Source organism: Oreochromis niloticus, linkage group LG9 (assembly GCF_001858045.2).
Source record: "Oreochromis niloticus isolate F11D_XX linkage group LG9, O_niloticus_UMD_NMBU, whole genome shotgun sequence".
In the NCBI taxonomy this organism is placed as follows: domain Eukaryota; kingdom Metazoa; phylum Chordata; class Actinopteri; order Cichliformes; family Cichlidae; genus Oreochromis; species Oreochromis niloticus.
This window is the reverse complement of record NC_031974.2, coordinates 16,369,252-16,391,261: the sequence shown is the minus strand read 5'-3', so window position 1 is coordinate 16,391,261 and position 22,010 is coordinate 16,369,252. Positions and strand designations below refer to the sequence as shown.

The following is a 22,010-nucleotide window of genomic DNA, read 5'->3' as shown; positions in this document are numbered from 1 at the left end:
GCTTTTCTTACTAAAGCAGTTCACTCTCGTGTGTATGTTTTGGGTAGAGAACAAGAAGCCTGTGTACGCCTAAAGCTATATTTTTGCACAAGCTACAGGATCAGAACAGCAGCAATGCCAGCGTCAAACTAAAGTGAACATTGCATCATCTTACTGGCAGGTTCTTTGCCGAGTCCAGATAGACCACCAGCAGCGCTGATGACAGTCCGTCGTTGGCAAGGCTTCTGTCTGCGCGCACGCTTTGCAGAACCTAAACAAGAAGGACAAGTTAGACAGGTGTTACAGCTGCAAATACAGAGAATACGTCCTTGTGTTAAAGCGATGAAGCCTCATTGTTACATGCAGTACCTGGTCCAATTTCTCAGAAGTGGAGAGCAGCGATAGCCACTCCAGTTTTAGGTGGAGTTTCCCAGTAGTTGCTTCTTCAAGATCAAACCACTGCAACAATGCGGCCAAACAAGTACGTCAATATTTCCATTCAGTCGATGACAGGAACAAACCAGGCTTAAAAATCATTTGTAAAGCTTTTAGGGGCTGTGCTAAAACAGAACAATTTGGTGGTTTAGTTTACTGCGAAGATTTAGATGATCAGATCAGTGCCAATCTCAAATCTGCATGGACTCTCAAACACCTTAAATCCAAAGGTAACAAACTCATAATCACCTAATCATTTCTATCATTACTATATATCAGTCAACACATCCAGTGTAATTATAGTTCGCTAAAAATAAACTAAAAAGTAAAACTAGAAGTGAAAATAAAACATTTAAGTACTAGAATAAAAATAGAAACTAGACTCTTAATAAAAAAAAAAAACCTTACACACTTTTGTGAACTTGGAAAAGCAACTAAGGTAAGATAAAAATATAGTGGAAGTTTTAATATTTGTTACTTTAGTAAAACTTTATCAGAAAGTGCCTGATTAGGCTTTGATGGACGTTTTTACTCAGACTCCAGATGTCTACAAGACTGTGAGTCAACTGCTTTCAAAACGTTCTGCCTCTGACCATACCATAGTAATTAAAAAACTAAAAACTAACACTCAACTTAATAAAAGCTGAAGTAAAACTAAGCATTTTGAAGCAATGAGAAATACAAAATAAACTCAAACAAGCAAAGCTGCTGTGCTCACAAACTGAAACTAAGCAGGCGTATTCTCCAATAATCCCAGTTTTTACAGGGATTATGTGTCACCACAGTAACTTCCTTTAAGGCTGGCAGAGGGGAGTCGACATATAAAGTGTTAACGAGTGAACTTTAGAGCTGCCGGTGGGTGTCATTCATGGCTAAAGTCAGGTTAGCTGTTTACCTCTCACATCTTACTCCTTACAAGAAAGCAATATGACTGAGTCCGACGGTTAGTTTAAGATGTATAATGTATACACTTTAAAGTAATTAAACTGATAATATTATTGCGAACAAAGCAGCTTACCATATCAACTTTCTGTTCTTTGTGCAGCTCTGTCATATCAATCATGAGGCTGCAAATAAGGACAAATAATTACGGAAATTGGGACAGCAAACAGTAAACAGAAAAATCGCACCAATTAATCTAAACACAGGGGGTCCAGATATCGATTGACTGCTTTGTGTTAATAGCACTGGGTGTAGCATTACAGCCTTGGGGTAAAAATCAATGAAATTTGCCCTTGGGCTGGTAACTGAGGATAACACCTCTACACTTCCGTTATGAGTGATGTCCACTAGCAAACATAGCTTTATTTATCTTCATTTTGTTGACTATATCTCCCGCAATACATCAAAGATTGCTCTTACCAGTTATCAGCGCTGGTACACCAGAGCTTTGTTTTGAATGAAATAAGTGCAATAACATCTCAGCGGGTTAGGAAATGACAAAGAGACTCACCTCCCCAGGAAGTCATCTTGGTCTGGATCCTCATCAAATAGCTCAATCTCAAGATGCTGACCTGAGTGCTCATACACCAGTGCCTGATGAACACAAGAACAAACTGAAGCTCATTCAAACTGGCACAGGAGGTCAATAAATAGATTACCTGTCATGCAAACCAGCATGAGGCATACATAAGACAAGTGGAAAACAATGGCACATAACAATAGGAGACAGACTAGCTTTTTCGATGGCAACAAACGACCGTAAAAGCTCTTCCTGCTCTAAAAGACATCCCCAACTCTCACCTCGTACACTTCGTTCCACTTGGGATTAAGGCTTTCCTTAATTGTCTTGCTCTGAAACAGCTGGTTGCCGATCTGCAGGATACCATAGGGGTCAGACTTGCCTTTGATCAACCCACCCAGAAATGTATCCTTCCCTTCCAGATCTTGAGCCTCCAGGAAGTGAATCCTTAGGACTCCCTGTGGAGCCACGCAGACACATGTGTTAAGGAGAAGAGCACTGAAAAAGCTTACAGAGGTGATAAGACGTGAAGATTTCTGTAATGGGTGGAGTAAGTAGTACAAGAGGAAACATGACTTATTACCATAATAAATTAATAACAAAAATACTAATTCATTTCACAATTCACAATTTAGCAGACTTTATTTAAATGTGTGGTTTGTATAAAAGCACCACAATAAAATATAACAGCTACTTTAATATTTAAGAAAAAGAAATGCAAATTTATGTCAATTTAATAACCTTTACCTAACCGTTACTTACATACACATACATATACCTAGACTATATTAGCAAATGTGTGCATATATGTATGTGTATATATATCTCATGTTTACCTGGATAAATAGAGGACTAATGTGGAGTTTCTACTGCAGAATAGGGCTTTTAATTTTTATTTTATTTTATTTTTCCATTGTCAAATGCTTTTCTTTCTTTAATATTTAATAAAAACATTTCCCTGAAAGAAAGCAGTAAGACTTGCCACTGATATATAAAATTTATTTTCTTCATTTATTTTCTTACTTAAGTATTGTACAGCACATTATCTACTTTTCACTTTCCTACTGAGTTTTTAATCGATTAACATATTAAATGTCCTTGTTTTAAAATACAAGGCCTTCTCAACCTAACAGTGATGGTGGATATAACAAGGCTACATTGTTATCATGGAAATCCACACCACATATGCTTCCTTGGCAGATAAAAGGTTAAGTCTCTCTATACCAGAGTGAAAGGTCTTGTCTAGTAAATAAAGATGACCATTAAAGCCAAGGAGGTAGAAGGACCTGTTGCTCAAGACCAAAAAAGTATAAGAATTCTGGCTCCTTGGAAGTAAAATATATATAAATAAGGGGTGATTCAGAGTTTAGCACAGTACTGTATGTCACAATATGTAACATACAGTACTGTATGTTGGCGGAACAGCCCGCCTTCTGATATCAGAATGACAAGTTCATTGTTATCTTTTCAATGTCTCCCTTTTTTGAAAGGCTTTAACGAATATTTGGTGTGTGGTAAAATTTTAGCTGTTTATCTGTGGCTTCTATTAAGATTCCAGCTTTTCTTTTTTATTCCTGTTTTGAACTCTTGAAACCTTTCTAAATATAATAAGGATGTGGCCTGCAGTGAAACTTTTTTTCATTTTGTTGCCATGGATACAAGTTCCAGGAACACAACCTTTGCTGCATTTTTATTGTTATGGTTCTTTAGTTTTATTCTGCGTTAGCACTGAGAATTAACTACAAAACCCTGACAGACACTTTATTTTACTACTGAAGAGCTTTAACATACTAACCATGAGCTACTTGTGTGAAACCGTCTGCTTATCAACTAATAAAAACACTTAGAAGAGCAGCTCATCCTTATTGGATGTATTGTAACAAGTGCATTTGTACCTTTGGCATTGGAAAGCGCAGCTTGGCCAGCTCCACCGTCCCGACCAGTGGGATAGTGATTCGGTTGGGTAATACCAAATAACTGTAGATAATGTCTTGAATCAAACTGTCAGAGAAGCCACTGTTAATACAAGGGGGGATGAGAGGGGGGGGAGAGAAAATAAACAGAATGAAGCAATACATTATTTAAAAGACAATAAGGGTGCCCTTGGGTTATAAATGTTCTCTTTTAATCTAAGCTTAGTTCAGTATGTTTCTGTTTAACATGTGCGACGACAGCAGGAAAATTGGAGTGAGTTCAAGCATGCTGCTGCTGTTAGCCAACAAATGTCTGAATGTCTGTCTGATCCACTAATGATTCAATGGTGAATGACAATAATGACAGTGAGGTCACAGGATGACATTTCCATCAGACGTTTCCTTTATTCATTTACTTACCGTGGCACAGCTGGAAAATTGCAATCATGGCTAGAAAGAAAAATCAAATTACAATAAAACTCATCGTGCTGGGTTATTGCTCAGCGTGTCCCTCGAAGAATGATTATTATTATTATGGCCCAGATGTCCATATATATCATAATGTGACCATTGTAATCAGGGGCATTTGTAAATTCTCATCACCTGGAAGTGGATGTTTTGTGAGGACACCTATAAACACAATCTTTATAGTCTGCAAAGAAACAAAAGTACAAAAACGTAAGCTGATGAAAAGTAGGTGATTTTTTTTTTTTTAAACTAGACATTTGCTAACACACACCTGATGTACCTGTGCTCTGTGCTTTCTAGGTGACGTACAGCAGCTGGGTAACAGCCTCTATGTAACTGGTCTTATAAATTTAGGAAACTCGCATCATTGGTGTCTTACTGAATTAGGCCCAAGATATTTTCAGGTCTTCAATGAAATGTTATTGTGTGACAGAATTTCGGCTTTAACAGTAAAACTCTACTTGCTACAATGATCACTGCATGGAGAAACTACAGTAAACTCCATACTTAGTCAAAGTTTAACCTTTTGTTTTGTCATATAGAAATAACAACACAGACATGTGTAATCTTTAACAATTAACAGTGTGTGTAATTTCAGAAGAACAGAAACATAAAGGTGCAATGACAAGCTATCAAAATATAGCTAGCTTGCCACAGCATTAGCCGTTTCCTGTTTATTGTAACTTAAAATTTAGCTGTACTGGTTAATCAAAGTAAGTTCTACCACATAAACAAAGTAAATCTTGAAACAATCAAGAAAATAATGTAAAGTGATCACTGGGGATAAATGATAAATTCTAGCTGGTGAAAACTTAGCTAAGGCTAATTTAGCCACTTTTCTCTTGTACCCTGTAATTAAAAACTTTAACTTATTGCTCAAACCGCCTAGTATATGGGTGGTCATACCACATAAATAAGGAATTAGTTAAATTAATTTATAATTAACATAAAGTTTTAAAATAAAATAAAAATGGTTTCCTTAACGCACTGAAAAACCACATTTGTATTTAATGCATGTTTAGGCTCTTTCTTTTGCTTCTTCTAAAGTATTTGATGATTATTAATGATTACTCTATATTGGCTAGGTTAACTCCTTTCCTTGCTTTTCAAAGGCGCCACACAATTTAATTTCCATGATTATAAGACTCACAACCACTCTACAACACTCTAACTCCTGTGACAGCACACCTAACCCTAACAAGCATCACCAAACACAGGCTAAAGGCCAAATGATCCATCAGGCTGAAAATATCAGTCAGGCCAAAATCCATAGCAAACACTGGGCTCAATTACTTTTTTGTACCAGTCATAGGCTGCACATTAATTAAGCAAAAGATTCAAATACCAAGAAGTAAATTAAACTACTTTCTAAATATCGCACAACTCAGGTTTCAGAAAATTATACATCTTCAGGAGCTGTTTGCCATTTCAGAGTAAAAAAAGCGCCCAAGTTTGCTGGATTGTCATGTAGTTAACAATGTGAAGGTTATGAACCAGTTACATTAGAGGACAGTTAAAGCTCATTTATAAATATCTGTAATTCGTTATAACCTTGCAGGAATACATGTAATGCGTCAGGAATCTCAGCCTGTACTGCAAAACCAATAAAAACCTTCAAAGGAAAAAAAAACTCTGGTGTGATGCTAAAGCTGCACAGACACCAGATGGAAAAAAAATAATTTTAGCTGTGTTTGTCTGGAGGAACATTCATTCGATCAATCCTCAGCTTCCCTTGAGGTGAAAAGCACGCATGGACATTAGGATTCACTGGCAGGGTGCTGATCACAGCTGGAGCTTTTCTCCATCTAAGAGCTGAGGGTGTAAAGGGATTCCTGCTGCATCAGCACTATCTCTGCTGCTCCCTCGGTGTAAACACTGGAACACCCCCATGTCCCTGCCTTTGTGTTTATCTATTCACTTTAGGACTCTCAACACTCAAGACTGCACACTCAACACTTATAATGCACACATAATGCACACTGATAATGCATTTTACCTTCCACCGACTCACATCGACAGCAAATATCCATCACTGCGATACAGTGTACAGCAATGCTTCAGCCATGTTAACGTTGTTCTGGCTGATTGCAGAAGCAAATGACCATTAAACAGATTGCCATTAAATTCTACACAGGCATTTGTGATCCCTAAGAGATGAATCGTAACAACTGTAGTGATTCCCTGCCTTTTTCTCTTGCACAATTAGCCGGCAAAGGATTTCACTGATCCAGTAAATTATTGCCACATCTTTTAAGAGATTAGCACTTTAGACTCTACAAATATTCATGGTCTCCAGAGTAAGACTTTAATGACTTTAATGATCAGTGACTTTCCCTCCACAATGAGGTTGAAATTTGGAGTAACATGTGCCAGCAGCTACTGGATAGATTGACACAGTAATTGTCACAGACGTTAACTGCAAATCACTTCAGAGATCACTAGAAGTTTATACTACTCTATACTGTGACCGCAAAACAACTGACTGTATATAAATCATAGTTGGATACTGTGGTTGATTACAACCCACAGTGAAGTCTCAAACTGTCTCGAGTTGTCTTGGTGTTTTGAAAATGGACGATCTGACTGAGAAACCTTTAATTACAGCATGAGACCATAAAATTGAATATTTCCTTTCAAATACAAGTTGAGATATAAGATGAGTTCAGACCTCCATTCTATCTGAACACCACCAGACGGCAGTACTTGTGGTTACAAAAAGACTTCCAGTCTTATAGAAATCTATGGGTATCACTTTGGCAATCACTGCACTAGCAACCTGTCAACTCTCAGTTATGCCTGCCGCTAACGATATCCCAGCTCATCCTTTTTTTCCCCTCTAACTGGGAGCATAATTTATGAGGCTAGCACTGGGTTGTATTAAATTATACTTGAGGGTACAGATGAAGGGAGGAGAGCTAATCACATTTCCATTAGCCTCAGCTTTGTTTTGTGCTAATACACAACATTAAGAAGTTGATTATGGTTAATACTGACTCCACTAAACAACAACATGTCATCAGAGCTACTAGTATGATTAATGACAGTCTTAATATTATTAACAAGGTTTAAAAGAGGCCAACTGGGCAAGTCTTCAAGTGGACAGCTGATGCTGCGTGCGCTGTAGCTGTGATTTGGACCACGCAGACCCAGCTAACCCCTCACCCACATCAACACCCAGACTAACACACCCACGTCTAGGCACACAAGCTCAGTGGATCCATTTCACCCCCACAGAGAACTCAACAGAAGAGAGTCCACTGAGCTTTGCCTGTGTCAACATGTCTGTCAACGTCAGGGGGGCGTTCAACAAGCAGCTGTAATCCCAGAAAACTACATTCAATATTCATGCCTCTGTCAGCTTTTTTTTCAGCAGTAAAAAAAAGAAAGTACCACTCAAGATGGCAGCGTGTAATTGCGTTGGGCTGTTAGCAGCTCTTAATCAGCTCTCATTTATTTTCTGCTCAGCCCACACAACAACCCGAGGGAAAAAGACACTTAATACAAAGAAAACAAAACGGGTGAGGATAAGGAAAATGGCGGAGACAAACACCGCTGATCCGGCCTGTTTTATTCCAGTACGAGCATTAAACTGTTGTCTTAATCCTGTTTTTCACGATGTGTGTGCAAACAGACACTTGATCTCACTGTTTGCTTCCAAATGTCTGAAAAAGATATGTTTATCTAAATGAGCTCAGTCTAGCAAAACTTTGCGATAAAGTACAGCAGTAATAAGGACAGGAACACCTGAGGCATCGGGCAGGTAAGGAAACCTCATTAGTGGAAAATACTTTCTCTACAACTGGTGAGATTTAGCCTGCCAGAAACTGGACAATAAGACAATATTGTCTGTAAATATAACAGTGGAGACAAATACTAGTGTATGTATATTACTTTTGGTTTCATCAATGCTGAAGATATTAATAAATTAAATGCGACTGAAACTGTGAAAATTAACCTTTTTTAACATAAAATGTGTTTAAACAAAACCCTAAAATTATACAGCATCTAGGCATGTGTCCTTCCTGCAAGTCCTCAAATCCTTTAAAATCACAGCTTTGATTCTTGGGGGAAAAGAAAAGCGAGTTTGAATTGACTTACTTGAGCCCAGGAATATCCAGTATATTGGAGAGGCCGGTCCAGTTTATGTCCACAAGCTGAAAAGGAAGTAAAAATGAGAGCGTGCCCACGGGTTAGACGGTAAGAATAGAAAGCGTGAATGACTTTAAATGGAGTCAGAACACTTAATGTTATTGTTTCCTGGCCCTCTATTTCATTTATGACTCGCTTTCTGGCCAACAATCCTAACTCGATAACACCTGCAGAGACAGCAGCAAACTTACATGCAGTAAATCAAAAGTCGTGAGGATAGATTGCCACTGTTTTGCTTCACCCGTGACATTATGCTGCACTGGTTATTTAGGAGGCGTCACACTGCTACGTAAATTAAGTATAAAACAAACATTTCCTGTCTTATATTAAAGCTCATTTTTTTTACCTTTTAGTTTTCAATTTGGGGTCCACTGACCTGTAAGTGTTTAATTGCATGCGCTGTGTGCACAATTAGCTATAGTTTATGAGTCACAACGGGAGCACAGAAAGCAGTGATCCTTGAATGGGAATGAATACAAAAGCACCTGCTTCCTGAAAGATTTATTAAAGCAGCAGCATCTGTCTGGGGTCTTGTTGGTTTACAGAATAATGAGGCTGGAAATGTTGCATTTTCTAGTTTTGTGCACTTTTTTTAGAAAATCTAGCAGCAGGTCAAATGTTGATGAGGTGCTGCGGTCAAAGTAAATCAAAGAGACCTGAGACGCAGGCATATCCTGCTTCTCTCAGTGGGCTTGGATTGGCTCTTACCTCCAAGCTGAGGGACTTGTGTTTTTCTAATGAGCCTTTCCCACCCTACTTTTTTGTCCAACCTGCTCACACTGCAGCAGATGCACTGAGCTCTGCAGGGACGAGGAAAGCACTGCAGGGCTGTAAATGATGTAGGGGATGGTGTGGAAGGACACACCCATCCCTGCATATTGTATTCACAGAGTCATCAAGAGACTGTTGATGTATATATGAATAACAAAACTGCTGATAAGAGTACTGTCTTTAATCTAAGTGAATCGATTAAATCATAAAATAATATCTGTTTTGAAAAGCTTCTCGAGTGGGAGTATTTCCTGTCTTCCTCCCCTTCGTACATTATCATTTTAATGCCTTTGGGGTGTAAGACTGTTGAAAAATGAGAAAACTGCACAGAATAAGCCTGTTTTCTGGAGCTGCTCTTACACTCCCAGTGCAACCCTGAACTCTTCTAACACTACCCAGCAGAGCTGCATGCGAAAACACAGTAAATAGAAGAATTGTGGATTGGACAAAAAAAAAAAAGATTCTAGCCATGTGAGGCAATGTAAGACAAGAGCAGGTAACCTCAACAGGTGTCATGTGTTCTTTATGCTCAAGCGTCATACAGCTATGAAAGAGGATTAGGGCCACCTAATTAGGGCCTCTTTTCCAGAATTCTGAGACTAATCTCAGAATTCTGAGATTAATTCTGAGATTAAAATTCTGAGATTAATCTCCCAATTCTGAGATTAGGTCAGGTCTGAGAAAAAAGTCATATATATTAGGAAAAAGTCAGAATTCTGACTTTAATCCCAGAATTCTGTGAAAAAAAAGTCAGAATTCTGAGATTAATCTGAAATTATACAGAGATTAATCTCAGAATTCTGAGATTAAAGTCAGAATTCTGAGGAAAAAATAATTCTGAGAAAAAAGTCAGAATTCTGAGAAAAAATAATTCTGAAAAAAAAGACAGAATTCTGACTTGAATTTCAGAATTCTGAAAAAAAAGTCAGAAATCTTAGAAAAAAGTCAGAATTCTGACTTTAATCCCAGAATTCTGAGAAAAAAAAGTCAGAATTCTGAGATTAAAGTCGGAATTCTGAGAAAAAATAATTCTGAAAAAAAAAGACAGAATTCTGACTTGAATTTCAGAATTTTGAGAAAAAAGTCAGAATTCTGGAAAAGAAGAAAAAAACAGACATGCCCATTTTTTTCCCCAGTGCCCCTAATCCTCTTCCGTATTCAACTGCACCTCCTTGCTGAAACCAAATATATATTTTGCAAAGACAATCTAAAGCAAACCTTCTCCTGATATATGCTACATGTGATAAAAGCGCAACTGCAGACAATGTCAAGACTCGATTTTACAGCTTTTTTTTTTTTATGAGGGTTCGATGGATGGCCTGGATTTGGTTGCCCGCCCCCTTTTCTCTATTTACAGGTGAAGCTGCTGCTCGGATTTGGCATCACTGCTCCACCCTGAAGAGGAGTTGTCCAGATGCAGCTATTCTTCACACACCTCTGGGATTAAGCAGACAGACAATGAGTATATCTGGGCAGATTGGTGGACTGGTGCCACAGTTCCTCACCTGTTCACCACTGCCTCTTTGCTTGCCTAGAATCTCCCTGTTTATTCAAACCGTTACTCCTCTCTGGGCTGGGACGTCAGCAGCAACGCTCAGTTGCATTTATGTGCTGAGCCCTGCACAGGAAGGACTCCAACGCTTTGGATGTACCACCTCGCAACCTCTGGAAAGTCCCCTAAATCTGCTCAGTAGGTCCAATTTAAATGTAATCCTGACACTTTCAATCTTTCAAAAGTACTCTCTAATGTCTCTAATGTCTGTACTTGAGACATGATAAGAGAGAGAGACGTGACTCTCAAAGACACCTGAATTGAGATTTATGTGAGTAACTCTGCTTCTAAACCTGTTTGCCTTTTTTGGCAATGAAGTCTAGGCATGCAGTTGTCGCATCTCAGTGACCATCAGAATTACACTTATGGATCCCTCCTGATTTACTTAGACAGGGGCTACCAAAGGTGTTACCAAGATGGCTGATTGCTTCTAGAAGGACTTTATCTGCATGCTCCATATAGAGCTAAAATCATGTAATGTTCAGCTCAGCCTAAACTCTGAAGATTGACATAAAACAGGAAGTATGGCTTCGTTACTCACAGGTCAAAAAACACCTGTCACAACCACTGTTTGCCTTGATTTTTTTAAGCCTATAATTAATCTTCTCAGCATCAACTTTTCTTACATTTGACAGGGCTAGGCTGGTTGTTTCCAGCCAGAAATGACTCAATAAAATGACTGTAGTTAGTAACTGTCAAAACTATCTCTTTTTAATAAATTGATTTTGGACAGTCTACCCATTAACTCAGCTATTTCAAGCCAAAATATCAAGTCACACCTCTATATCTGCAGGAAAAAAGCCTCTCTGTCACCTGGAATTGTATTTTAATATGAAAATATTGTATTTTCAGCATAATGCCTACATTTTTACCCATTTTGTTTTTCTTTCAGTTTATCTACACTGGAAGAAAGTTGCCTTCATCATCTTATCAGACGCTTTAATACCATCCAACAAATATTTTTGCCTCCTATGCTTCAGATCCTTTTTACAGAATTTCTTCAAAGTGCCTTTTTAGCTTGCTTGACAGCATTTTGGCATTAGCTAACTCCAGAAGCTGAACAAATGTCAGCAGCTGAAGGTCGCTGACATCTCTGATCTAGCTCAAGCCGTGAGACAGGTAGTATTCTCAGTAGTTTTTCCCTTAGTAGATGCTTTTTTTTAGTTGGTTTGGTGTGGTTTTTCTCCTCATCAGTGACCAGATTTACCTCCTCACTTTCAGTCCGGGCTATCTAATGTGCACTAATACATATATTTAAATCCCAGCTGTTCTTTTCATGGAGTTAAATAATAACACTGTAGATATAAAATCCCACGGAGCAGCAGGATTTGGCTCAAGGCACATCATTTCAGAACCACTGCATAAACTGACTGAAAATCGGATCTGCCAGTACATTCAATCAATGTAACTCTATTGCTTGTCTTTGTGTGTGTCGTGCAAACATCTCACACACATCTACTAATTAGTACTTACGAGAATTCATAGCAATAATAGCCGTGTTTGCGATTCAGTCACTGCTTCATCGTTCATTCATTACATAAAAGTATAAAACTGTCATCTGAGTTGGAGTAGATGAATCTCTTCTGCCTCACTGCAGAATGTGGTGCATCTTTTTATTTAGGCTGCACTGAGTTGCATCAGTGCAATCACACCGTCCAGACATGGCCAAGACCTCTTATGGTCTGGAAACGTGTCTGTTATGTTTGGCACCCAGCCTCAGATCTTGTATAACACAAAGGGAAAAAAGAACACGACTTACTTGAAGTCCAGAGAACACAATGTTAATATGTCAAAGTCAATAATTTGCTTTATTAATTCATTTTCTTTTTCCTCCAGGAACCCAATGTGATGTTGCTGGTGTAGGAGCTGAAAGAAGACTAAAGCACCTAAATGCATGTGTGGATATCTTTACATGTGAGGAATTTACTGACTGGAAGCTGCTTCTTCCTTCAGTCTCCAACAGTAATGTCTCCACCTTGAGCTTTAGTTCAGTGCCTGGGGTAAAAAAATATGCCAAAGTAGGTCTGGCTTGATCTGCAGCTATTTAAAGCACCGCTACAGCTCCACTGGGCCCTCGCATTTGATATAAATCGGTCAAACGTTTTTAAGCTGTGCAGCAGTGGCTCTGGGTTGAACCAGGAGAATGATGGTGCCTCAACTGGAAAATAATGGATGCGTAAGCAACTGGAAATGTAAATGCAAATCATGTGAACACTGCTTGCACTGCAAGAGCACAAACAATGGCCGACAGTCAGGACAGCGAAGTAAAAGAGACTGAAATTACGCTGGAAATTAATGCTGCAAATAATAAGAAACACATCCTACTGTGATCCAGTCGTGACTTTGACTCAAATGACCCTTTTTAGCTTTAATTTATGTCTATTGTATCTGCATTAAAAGGCAAGGGAATAAGTAAAGCACAAAAACAAGATGCCTTATGAGGTGAAATGTTAGGCATAGTAAGAATAGTGAAATACTCAGGGGAGCATTTTAAATATTCAGGACAGCAGGATAATCAGGCCAACCTTGGCCAATTTAGTATTATTATATGTAATAACATAGAAGTGGAGGAAAGCATACAGTCTAAAAGTTGTCCTTTCTTTCTGAATGTCAATTGAGAGTATAACCCTGAATTAGTAATGTGCTGAACTGTGATGCCATCTTGGCTTTGTGGTTAAACAGCCTCCACTCTATTCATGCTGCATTTAATCAAACTGCAGTGTCATTATGACCTCAGCTGCTCCTCTGTTAAGTTATTCCAACTGATAAAGTTACTCAGTTAAACAGTATTAGCTTATGCACTTACTGGCTTCTTCAGGAAGAACAAAGACAGAGCTCCGACCAGAGGTATATCACCCAGCAACGGCTCCATCACCACTCTCAACACACCGTGGATCTATGGAAACATAAGAGAAACAACACGTTGATATCCACAAACACGAACGGAAAGCTACAGGGAACTCACACCCTGCTGACCCCTGACATTCGTAAGAAGCAGTGCTGCTGGAGCTCTAGCGCATGACAGGTTGGAAACTCTATCGCTGCCTGACTTCACACCTGCCCTGTGCGATCCTCCACCTTCTTCAAAACATATTATGACAATTATGAGGATTATGGTTTTGAAAGTGCTTTAGATTTATCATGTGGAACACCACACAGCTGCTCTAATCCTGCAGAATGGCAACAAAGGAGGTTTGAATTCTAGCACCAGTATATTTGTTGTGGAGTTATATTCCTTTTTTGGAGGAATGACAGTCAGAAAATGTTGTCCGAATGGAAAGTGAATTACGCCAGTAAATCCGATACTAATGACTAAAGCCCCTGTGAAACTAAACCAATAGTACTCTTGTTTTTGTGTTTGCAGGCAGTTCTTTAGACTTAAATGTATTTCTCTATTTCCTCTCTTGCTCTGTTAACTGTGAGATTTAATCAGCTCCTTAGAACATAAAACTTACACAAAGCCGGGACGGTAAAATCAAGTCCTGGAACGTCAAGGAGGGTAGGTAGAAAACGTTAAGCTTCATTTGGGTGCAATTACTTGTGCAAAGATCACACCAAAAATAAGTGGTGGTGTATTTCACACTGAGCCGTGGCAGTTTCTTGCTGGACTCCGGAGTATTTATAGCAATATTGACAAAACTGTCCAAAGGAATAATAATGGCTTAAAGGCATGGTGACCTAGGCCGGCAGGAGACTGGCAGGGGAAACAACAAAATATGAACATTTAAAATAATGCACCTGCTAAAAAATACTGCAATTTAATACAACACGTGATTTATTTGCAGGTTTAATGGGCTATTAGTGTAAAGCAGCAGTGGTTAAAAAGTTTAATCCAACCCTTCTAAGCTTAATATAAAGCCAAGCCCACCTTTGTAATTTTTGTAATATAATGCAGCTCAAATATGGACTAATGTATGAGTGGATGATTATAGTCTACAGACATACAGTATGTAGGTCTGCCTGGGTTTCATAACAGGGCCAGGGACAGACCTGACGGCACTGGGTCTCCAAGGAGGAGCACAGATTGCCTTTTTTTCTGCCTGCTGCTACTCGACAGCAATACACACAGGGACAAAGGAGCAGCAAGAATAACAACAACACACAGACACAAAATACTTCAGAGTAATTGGGCTGTATAGTCAAAGGCAATCTTCTGAAGCAACATTATTAAGGTTTAGCTGTTTTAGTTTGTTTAAAACTCTGTTTAAGAGACACGTTTTAAAAATAAAGGTCCTCGTGACCAAATCAGAACAAACAGAAAAGCTTTTGAAAACACTATTTGTCTGTTCAAAGTCTGAGAATGTTTCCTTTGAATTATGATCTGTTTTTCTCTTGTTGTGATTTGTAATAGCTTCATTTTTTCCCACTGATCTGTCCTTGAGTTTGTTAGTATCTTCTCCACATGTGTCTGGTATGCTGATTGTTACTTATTATGTCTTGTCTTTGTGGTAGTGCCTGCAAAGTTTTCTGGATTGCTTTATTTACGTTGTTTTGTTACTGGAGTTTGATAAGAAACAATCGGCTTCCATTATAAGTCATTTTCCTTTTTTCCAGCACAACACTAGTAGCTCTCAACATCAGAAACCCCTGATAGGTCTTGTTATATATATAAGAAAAGCAGGATTATTAATCCTGTAATAATAAAAAGAAGAGCATGGATATTTACTTGGCTCGAGAGTGACAGCTGAATGACTGGAAACTAGGGCGAAAGAGTGGTGATGGTGGTGACACACAGTAAATTCACTGGCTTTTTTCTTTTGGGAGATATACCTGTCATGGTTCTAGGTTTCTGTATGTTATTTTTATGAGTTTTAGTTTCTATTTGACTTTTATTATTTCTTTATTGTGCATCTAGTGTCCCCAGTGTTTCCCTTTGTCCTCTCTGCCTTGTCTCTTTGGTTGGGTTTTATATGTGTTAATCACAGAGACATGAAAACTTCCTGTTTTGATTTGATAGTATTCTGATTTCCCCTGTTTTCCTTCCTCCTATCTTACATACTGTTTTCCTGATTGTCTTCACCTGTGTGTAATTACTTTCACCTTTTTGTTATCCCCCTTCCCTCCCCAAGCTTCTCTGGATTGTGTTATTTTTACACAGCTCAAAAAGTGAAAGGATGATTCGATCATAATATAATTTTCTTTTCCTTAATTTTGCGAGTCATGGTTAGTAGGTCCTATTAATCATGGCCTCTTCACACCACCCCTGACAATACTACATAATTTTAGCACTCAGTGGCTCGAAATGTAATTTAAGTTCAGCAATATGAGAAAGAAAGATGGTCTCTCTTGGTTAAATTTGATGTGTGAACCCTTACAACTGCTTTTCATATGAGCTGTTTAGCTGCATTATATGATTACTCTGTTGTTAAGTATGTAAATAATACAAAACTTCAACCTCATCCCTACAAAGACATCCCCACACACCTGAATCTAGACGTTTACCAGTGTGTGTTTATGCCAGAGTGAAACTGTAAACTTAGACCTGACAAGATCACCTCTTACTTGAGTTAACAGTATTTTTGTGCATTGCTTAATGCTGTGTTTCTCTTTCCAGTGTGCAGTCCTTATTTCTTACCAAGGGAAAGTACCTCTAAGGATATGAAACAAATGACAAAAAAAGGGATTTCCTCACCTGGATGCTCTTGATGCCAGCTTTGCAGTAGTAGCGTTTGATGTCTACTTCGATCTCAGTGTTGCCAACAAAGCTGGGTGATAAAAAGCAAAAATATGTCTCGTAAAAATCCTCCATCAGGGTTCCATCACTTTTTAAGACTTTGATTCAGGCCTTTGAAGTTACACTTCTTTCCAGGAAATGTGAATTTAATGCTGTTTGCTGTGTATACTATTCCTACACTGGATTCTCGTGTGCACAAAGCAGAAGATATTAACTTGCACAGACCTGGATGGAAAGAGGCTATTTACATACTGACCTCTGCATGAAAGCAATGTGAGTTTCTTTAGCTGCATTGAAAACAGATACTCCAGTTGTTGTCGTGTTGTATTTATAACAAAAGAGCCGAGCAAGTAGTGTCTATAACTATAATGGCAGGAGAGAGCGCTAGACGATAAACATTTTTAGACAGTGATCTGGTTGGCTCACCTGATCTGCAGGTCCATGATGATCTGACGCTTATCCACGTTTTCCGTGTAAACCTTGACCCCGTTGATCCTCAGCGGCTGCAACAAAACATAAGGAAGCATTACGGCCACTCCATCACCCCGCCCCTCCCAACCCCCACGTGGTTAGCACAAGGTCGACCCCTCTGCAGACCCCCGCTCGGAAACTATTTATGCAACGGGAGCATATGTCAGCGACATGCATGCACGTTCATGTTCTAGCCACGGCGTCACCCTCATCAGCTGACCCACGGCACCTGCTGCTAGCAGTTTGTTTTGTCACAACGAGATGCTCACTTTGTCTCCCATGTCGAACTTGGCGAAGGAGAAGGTGCTGAGGTGGGCGTTGGACTCCTTCACCGCCGGCTCGATCACGTCGTGGAACAGTTTTTCCACAAACTGGCAGATGTAGGGCCACATCTGTTTCACAGTCTAAGGGGATACAGAAAGAGAGAAATCAAAGAGTTTTGGAACAAATCAAAGAAAAATATGAATTATATGATTATTCTAAAAGGATATAAAAATGTATTTGCTCCAGAACTATATAGATGGAGGGGTACATCCTTTACAGTAAAATATTCAAACTGTAGCTCTATTTAAGTCTAGTTCTATTTGTCAAACCCATACACATCAAGCAACAAGACTAACACATGAATGTTTTAAATCTCCAGCTAGCTCAGTTTAATGTATACTCATGAGTGACTCCAAATTTACATCCTGGTTGCTATCGTGGGATTCGCAAGGGTTAATGCATTTCACAGCGTTGCAGGAACGGGCCTGCATGTTAAGTCAGATGTGCTGCAGTGTGGCAACAGTCAGCAAGAAGAGGAGAGCTAGCAGAAGGGCGACAGACATCCCATTTCCCACAGTTTTTACAAGGCACGAAAAAAGAGGAGGGCTTCACTCAAGCAGGCAGATTCGTTACCTTGTTCAGCCACTCCACCCGCTCTACATCTGGGAAGTGGACCTGCGATGGAGAAAACAGAACAGATCATCTCCTGGTTGGTTTCAGAAAGAAAAGATGGAACATCCTGTTCATAAATAGAGCATAGGCGGATAGACGGATAGCAGGGTTGGCTAAAACTGTCATCCATCCATCCGACTTTTAACCGTGTATGCAGTTCAGGGTTGCTGTGGGCCTGGAGCCAAACCCAGCAATCACAGGGCGAGAGGAACCTTCTAGCTTTGAGGCGAAAGCACATCAAAGTGCATAAAATGACAATAATCATAACTAACATGATGACTACCCAAAGGCCTAATGACTGGCAGCTGAAGCTGTTTCCAGTTGTTGTCTGTTGATGTGTTTTTACAGTTTGAGTTTTTTTGTCTTTTTCCAATATTTAGTTTTTGGATTTAGGAAGTAAAAACCACGCTCAGTGTGGGATCTGTCATTTCTAAACCTATCTCATGTTAAAGCTGAGAGTCTTCACCTCGTGCATTATATAACGGCAGCGCGTAATTAAAACTAATCAGCCAAACACTTTCGATTACGATTTGTTAACATTTGTGTGAACCCAAGTAGATGTCAGACTTCCTGACGTTGCCATCTTTAGAGCCATGCTGCTATTTCAGCACAGCTAAATTTACCAGTGTAAAAGATTATGGTCTAGATACTTATTTATTATTAATGTTTGCACTGAAGCTAAGAGTAAAGAGCACCCATCTCCTCCAGTACAAGCTGTTCAAAATATTTGTATCTGGTGGCAATTTAGTGTCTGTGGCTAATGTCATATTTAATTTTAAGACCTTTCAGGCTGTAATATCACATCAAACGAGAAGCAACAGCTTGAATATCAGAAATTTAAATTGTTGTTTTTGTGTTTTCAGGCAGTTTAATTTTGAAAAAATGTTTATAACCTCACTACTAAAAGTTTCCAAAGGAGAAAGAGGAGGATGGAGTAACGTGTTTCTATTCTGATGCATGAGATTTACTATGGTTCGATTTTTGCTATGCAGTCTGTGCTGTAGGTGAAGAAAAAAGATGAAAATGCTCTTCAAAAATCACTTGTTTCGCAATCCATTTTTCTTCTCTACCTAAAGAATGTTTCCATCATATGCCCTTTCCTTTATCATCATGCAGCCATGCTACATTTCTAACTAATCTTATACTCACAGATACACAGCTGAGGATTGAAATAAATCAGACATGACTGATAGTATTTCCATCCTTCTCTAGTCAGACCTACATAATTTGTGCTCTGAGTCTGCTCGGCAGTTTAACTAATCTTACTGAATGACAAACATAAATCACTGACAACAGGAGCTAAAGCAGAAACAAAGTCAATACGATGCATAATGGTGTTCAGCACTGCAGACACCAGCATAATAGAAAACAGATGAACCACGTCCTCTTTATCATTTTAATTTAAGGTGTTTACACCCTAAGTTCAACAGAGCCCTAATCAAGGCCCTTATGATGATATATACTGATGGCCACTTCATTAGGTTTACCTTTGAAACTGTTTCTTAATGCAAATATCCATTCTAATCCAATCACATTGCAGCAATTCAATGCATTTAGGCATCCAGACGTGGTCAAGGGGACCAGCTGTCTGGGTAAAAATGCCTTGTTGATGTCAGAGGTCAGGGGAGAATGGCCAGACTGCTTAGAGCTGATAGGAAGGGGCCGCTTGTTACAACCAACGTATGCAGATGAGCATCTCTGAATGCACAAGATACCGAACCTTGGAATAGCATAGGTGGAACAGCAGATTGACATCATGGATGTGCAGCAGCAGTTCAGTCAGTTTTCAAAGAGGGGTCAGTCGTGCATTGATGAATATTCCCCTACTTCCTGTTTCCCTGGTGCTTCATTAAACTGCAGTTTGTACCTCGCGTTGGGCTGTCTCTCTATATTTTGTTGTGTTCCGAGTTTTGTGCTTCTTAACATTTATAGTATGGATTGTGTTTCTTATTGCCTTTTATGTTTCAAAATCCCATCTAGGAAAGTACACTACAAACTAGCTCAAGGTATAAATGCTGTGATGCGTGGCATGGTTCATATTACATATTTGCCCTATAAAGATGTAAAAAATAAAATAAAGATGAAGTGAGGCAACTGGCTGGACCTATGGTGAGACACGATATGTGAAGAGACAGCACCATTTCTCATGGATTCAGCAAAAGTGCTTATCCGGCGTTTATGTCAGAGTGTGAAGAAAGCAGTGACATGAGCAGGGCGATGTCACAGCTAGTATAAAAGTTTGCAGAAATAATATAATCCTGTGGAAGAGATGCTGGAAAAAACCCCATTAATACCCCTGACACAGTGACCTCATTCACAAATGTAGGTGAGGTAATGATGAGTCACTTCGCAGCAAATGTTTCCTTTTAAGCGCTGAGCTGTGCAGCAAGAGTCAGGGAAACATATCTTAATTATTTCGTGTTATGCCAAAGAGTCGCTGAGCTCTGCCTCTTAAAGACATAATTAACAATTTGCCTGGGTTTTGAATAAAAGATGGTTATTCTCACTGTCTTCAGACTGCTTATCATGGCTCGCTGAGTCAGAGAGGTGCTCACGTCCTGAAGGAAAACACATGCTGCAGCTAATAACACAGGAAAATGTTAAAGTCTAAACACAATGTCAGCAGCAGAAGCAGCAGAAATGGGGTTCAATTCAGCTGATATGGTATCACGATTTCAGCCAAGTAATGCCGTCCTCTGGCAGAAGGTGCATGTTAAGGTCTCATATAATGCAGACAATCTGAGCCCTCTGAACGACACACCTACACCTCCACACACCTAAGGTCCATCTCAGTTTGCACAGCACATATTGCTCTTTCACTGCTGCTATGTAAGATCAGAGAAAACAAACTGTACAAATAAACTGTGACCACAGGGTTCAAGGAAAACACGACTATATCTACTGCAGCTGTAGTACAGTTCTGTGCCTGTAATATTCACTGGCCAACTTCAACAATGCAATAAATAAGTTTGCAGTTTTTAACTTACAGCTTATATTCCCCTTCATATAAACTGTTTGGGTGATAACTTTTCTTTAATAACTCCTTCACTTGTTAAAAACAAACACTAATTATTTGAACTTGTGGGTCTTAATATATTTTAAATACCCTTTACTACTAAACAACATCATGAAAAACACATGATATAGTGGAATTGTTTTAAAAACCCTCAATTTGATCTAAAAAGGCATACGCAATGCATTCTAGGTCGGTGACATAAACCGGTGGAAGTTCAGAGCTACATTACTTTTTCTAATAAGCTAAAGTATTCAAAGTATGAAAGAAGTGCCACAGTGTGCAACTTTTGTTTTTTTCCACTGCAAAGGAACCAAGGCAGGCGATATTAGTCTTCGCAGTGTTCCTGCTGATAGGAAGAGGTGCAGAAAATGCTTCAACAACTCCCAAAATCCTGCGATCTGTGTTCTCTGCACTTAAAAGAGCAAACCAAAGCACCATGTCACCCATTTTCTCCCATAAGTAGCCTGATAGCAAGTCAAAATTGCTTTGAGATATCCAGCTGGGCAGCAAGCCATTTTCTCTGACACTGAACCAAGGTGACTATCTGCCAGTTCAATCAGCTCAGCAGTCCACAAGTGTTCGGTGTTTTCCAATTAAATCTGATTCAGTGGCTCAGACAGATAGAGACACGTCTCATGTCAGCAGGTACGCGCAAGCTGGGAATAATGGCCATTGTTTACAACAATGAGAATGAAACTACCTTGGAGAAAAAAGCAAGGATTATATAATGGCAGTTGATGATAATCTCTATAAAGAAGTAGAAGAAGACAGGTCGATCTATGTGCTGACCTCTAACAGCTGACGCTCTTGCTTTTTTATCTTCATCTTGATATAAAGTTTGATTAATGTCTGGTATGTTTTCCTCATTATGCTCTGTTACAAATTGAAATAGCTGAACAGATACATCAACGCAATGACATCACCACCCTGAATGGCGGTCTACGTGTGAAAAGATTTTTTCATTATTCCTAAAAACTAAGACAGAGCAATCAGATATTAATGACTAATGCCAATAATAATGAGCTCTACATGAAGGCTAAAATATTCAGCTCCAGGTGCCATAGCTGTCCATCTTTTATGTACAGTCTTTGGGCCTCACCAAGGGTGAATAGTGGTACTGACAGCATTTACCTTTCATTTTATAACCATTTTCTTCGTCTAACAAAATGCTTTTTAAACAAGAA

The 22,010-nt window shown here is 39.1% G+C and overlaps 1 protein-coding gene across 4 annotated transcripts in view; it reads right to left on the bottom strand.

The window, feature by feature from the left end:
• esyt2b (extended synaptotagmin-like protein 2b) overlaps window positions 1-22,010 on the bottom strand; it is a 38,800-nt gene that overhangs the window by 14,223 nt on the left and 2,567 nt on the right. For all 4 annotated transcript variants that reach the window (XM_005448932.4, XM_013277448.3, XM_005448933.4 and 1 more), the window contains exons 2-13: window positions 17,772-17,813; window positions 17,144-17,278; window positions 16,830-16,906; window positions 16,362-16,434; window positions 13,536-13,625; window positions 8,356-8,411; window positions 3,772-3,892; window positions 2,158-2,334; window positions 1,868-1,950; window positions 1,433-1,481; window positions 349-438; window positions 155-250 (exon numbers count right to left, since the gene is read on the bottom strand). In XM_005448932.4, the coding sequence (XP_005448989.1) occupies window positions 155-250; window positions 349-438; window positions 1,433-1,481; window positions 1,868-1,950; window positions 2,158-2,334; window positions 3,772-3,892; window positions 8,356-8,411; window positions 13,536-13,625; window positions 16,362-16,434; window positions 16,830-16,906; window positions 17,144-17,278; window positions 17,772-17,813 (1,089 nt within the window). The remainder of the gene's footprint in view (window positions 1-154; window positions 251-348; window positions 439-1,432; window positions 1,482-1,867; window positions 1,951-2,157; window positions 2,335-3,771; window positions 3,893-8,355; window positions 8,412-13,535; window positions 13,626-16,361; window positions 16,435-16,829; window positions 16,907-17,143; window positions 17,279-17,771; window positions 17,814-22,010) is intronic.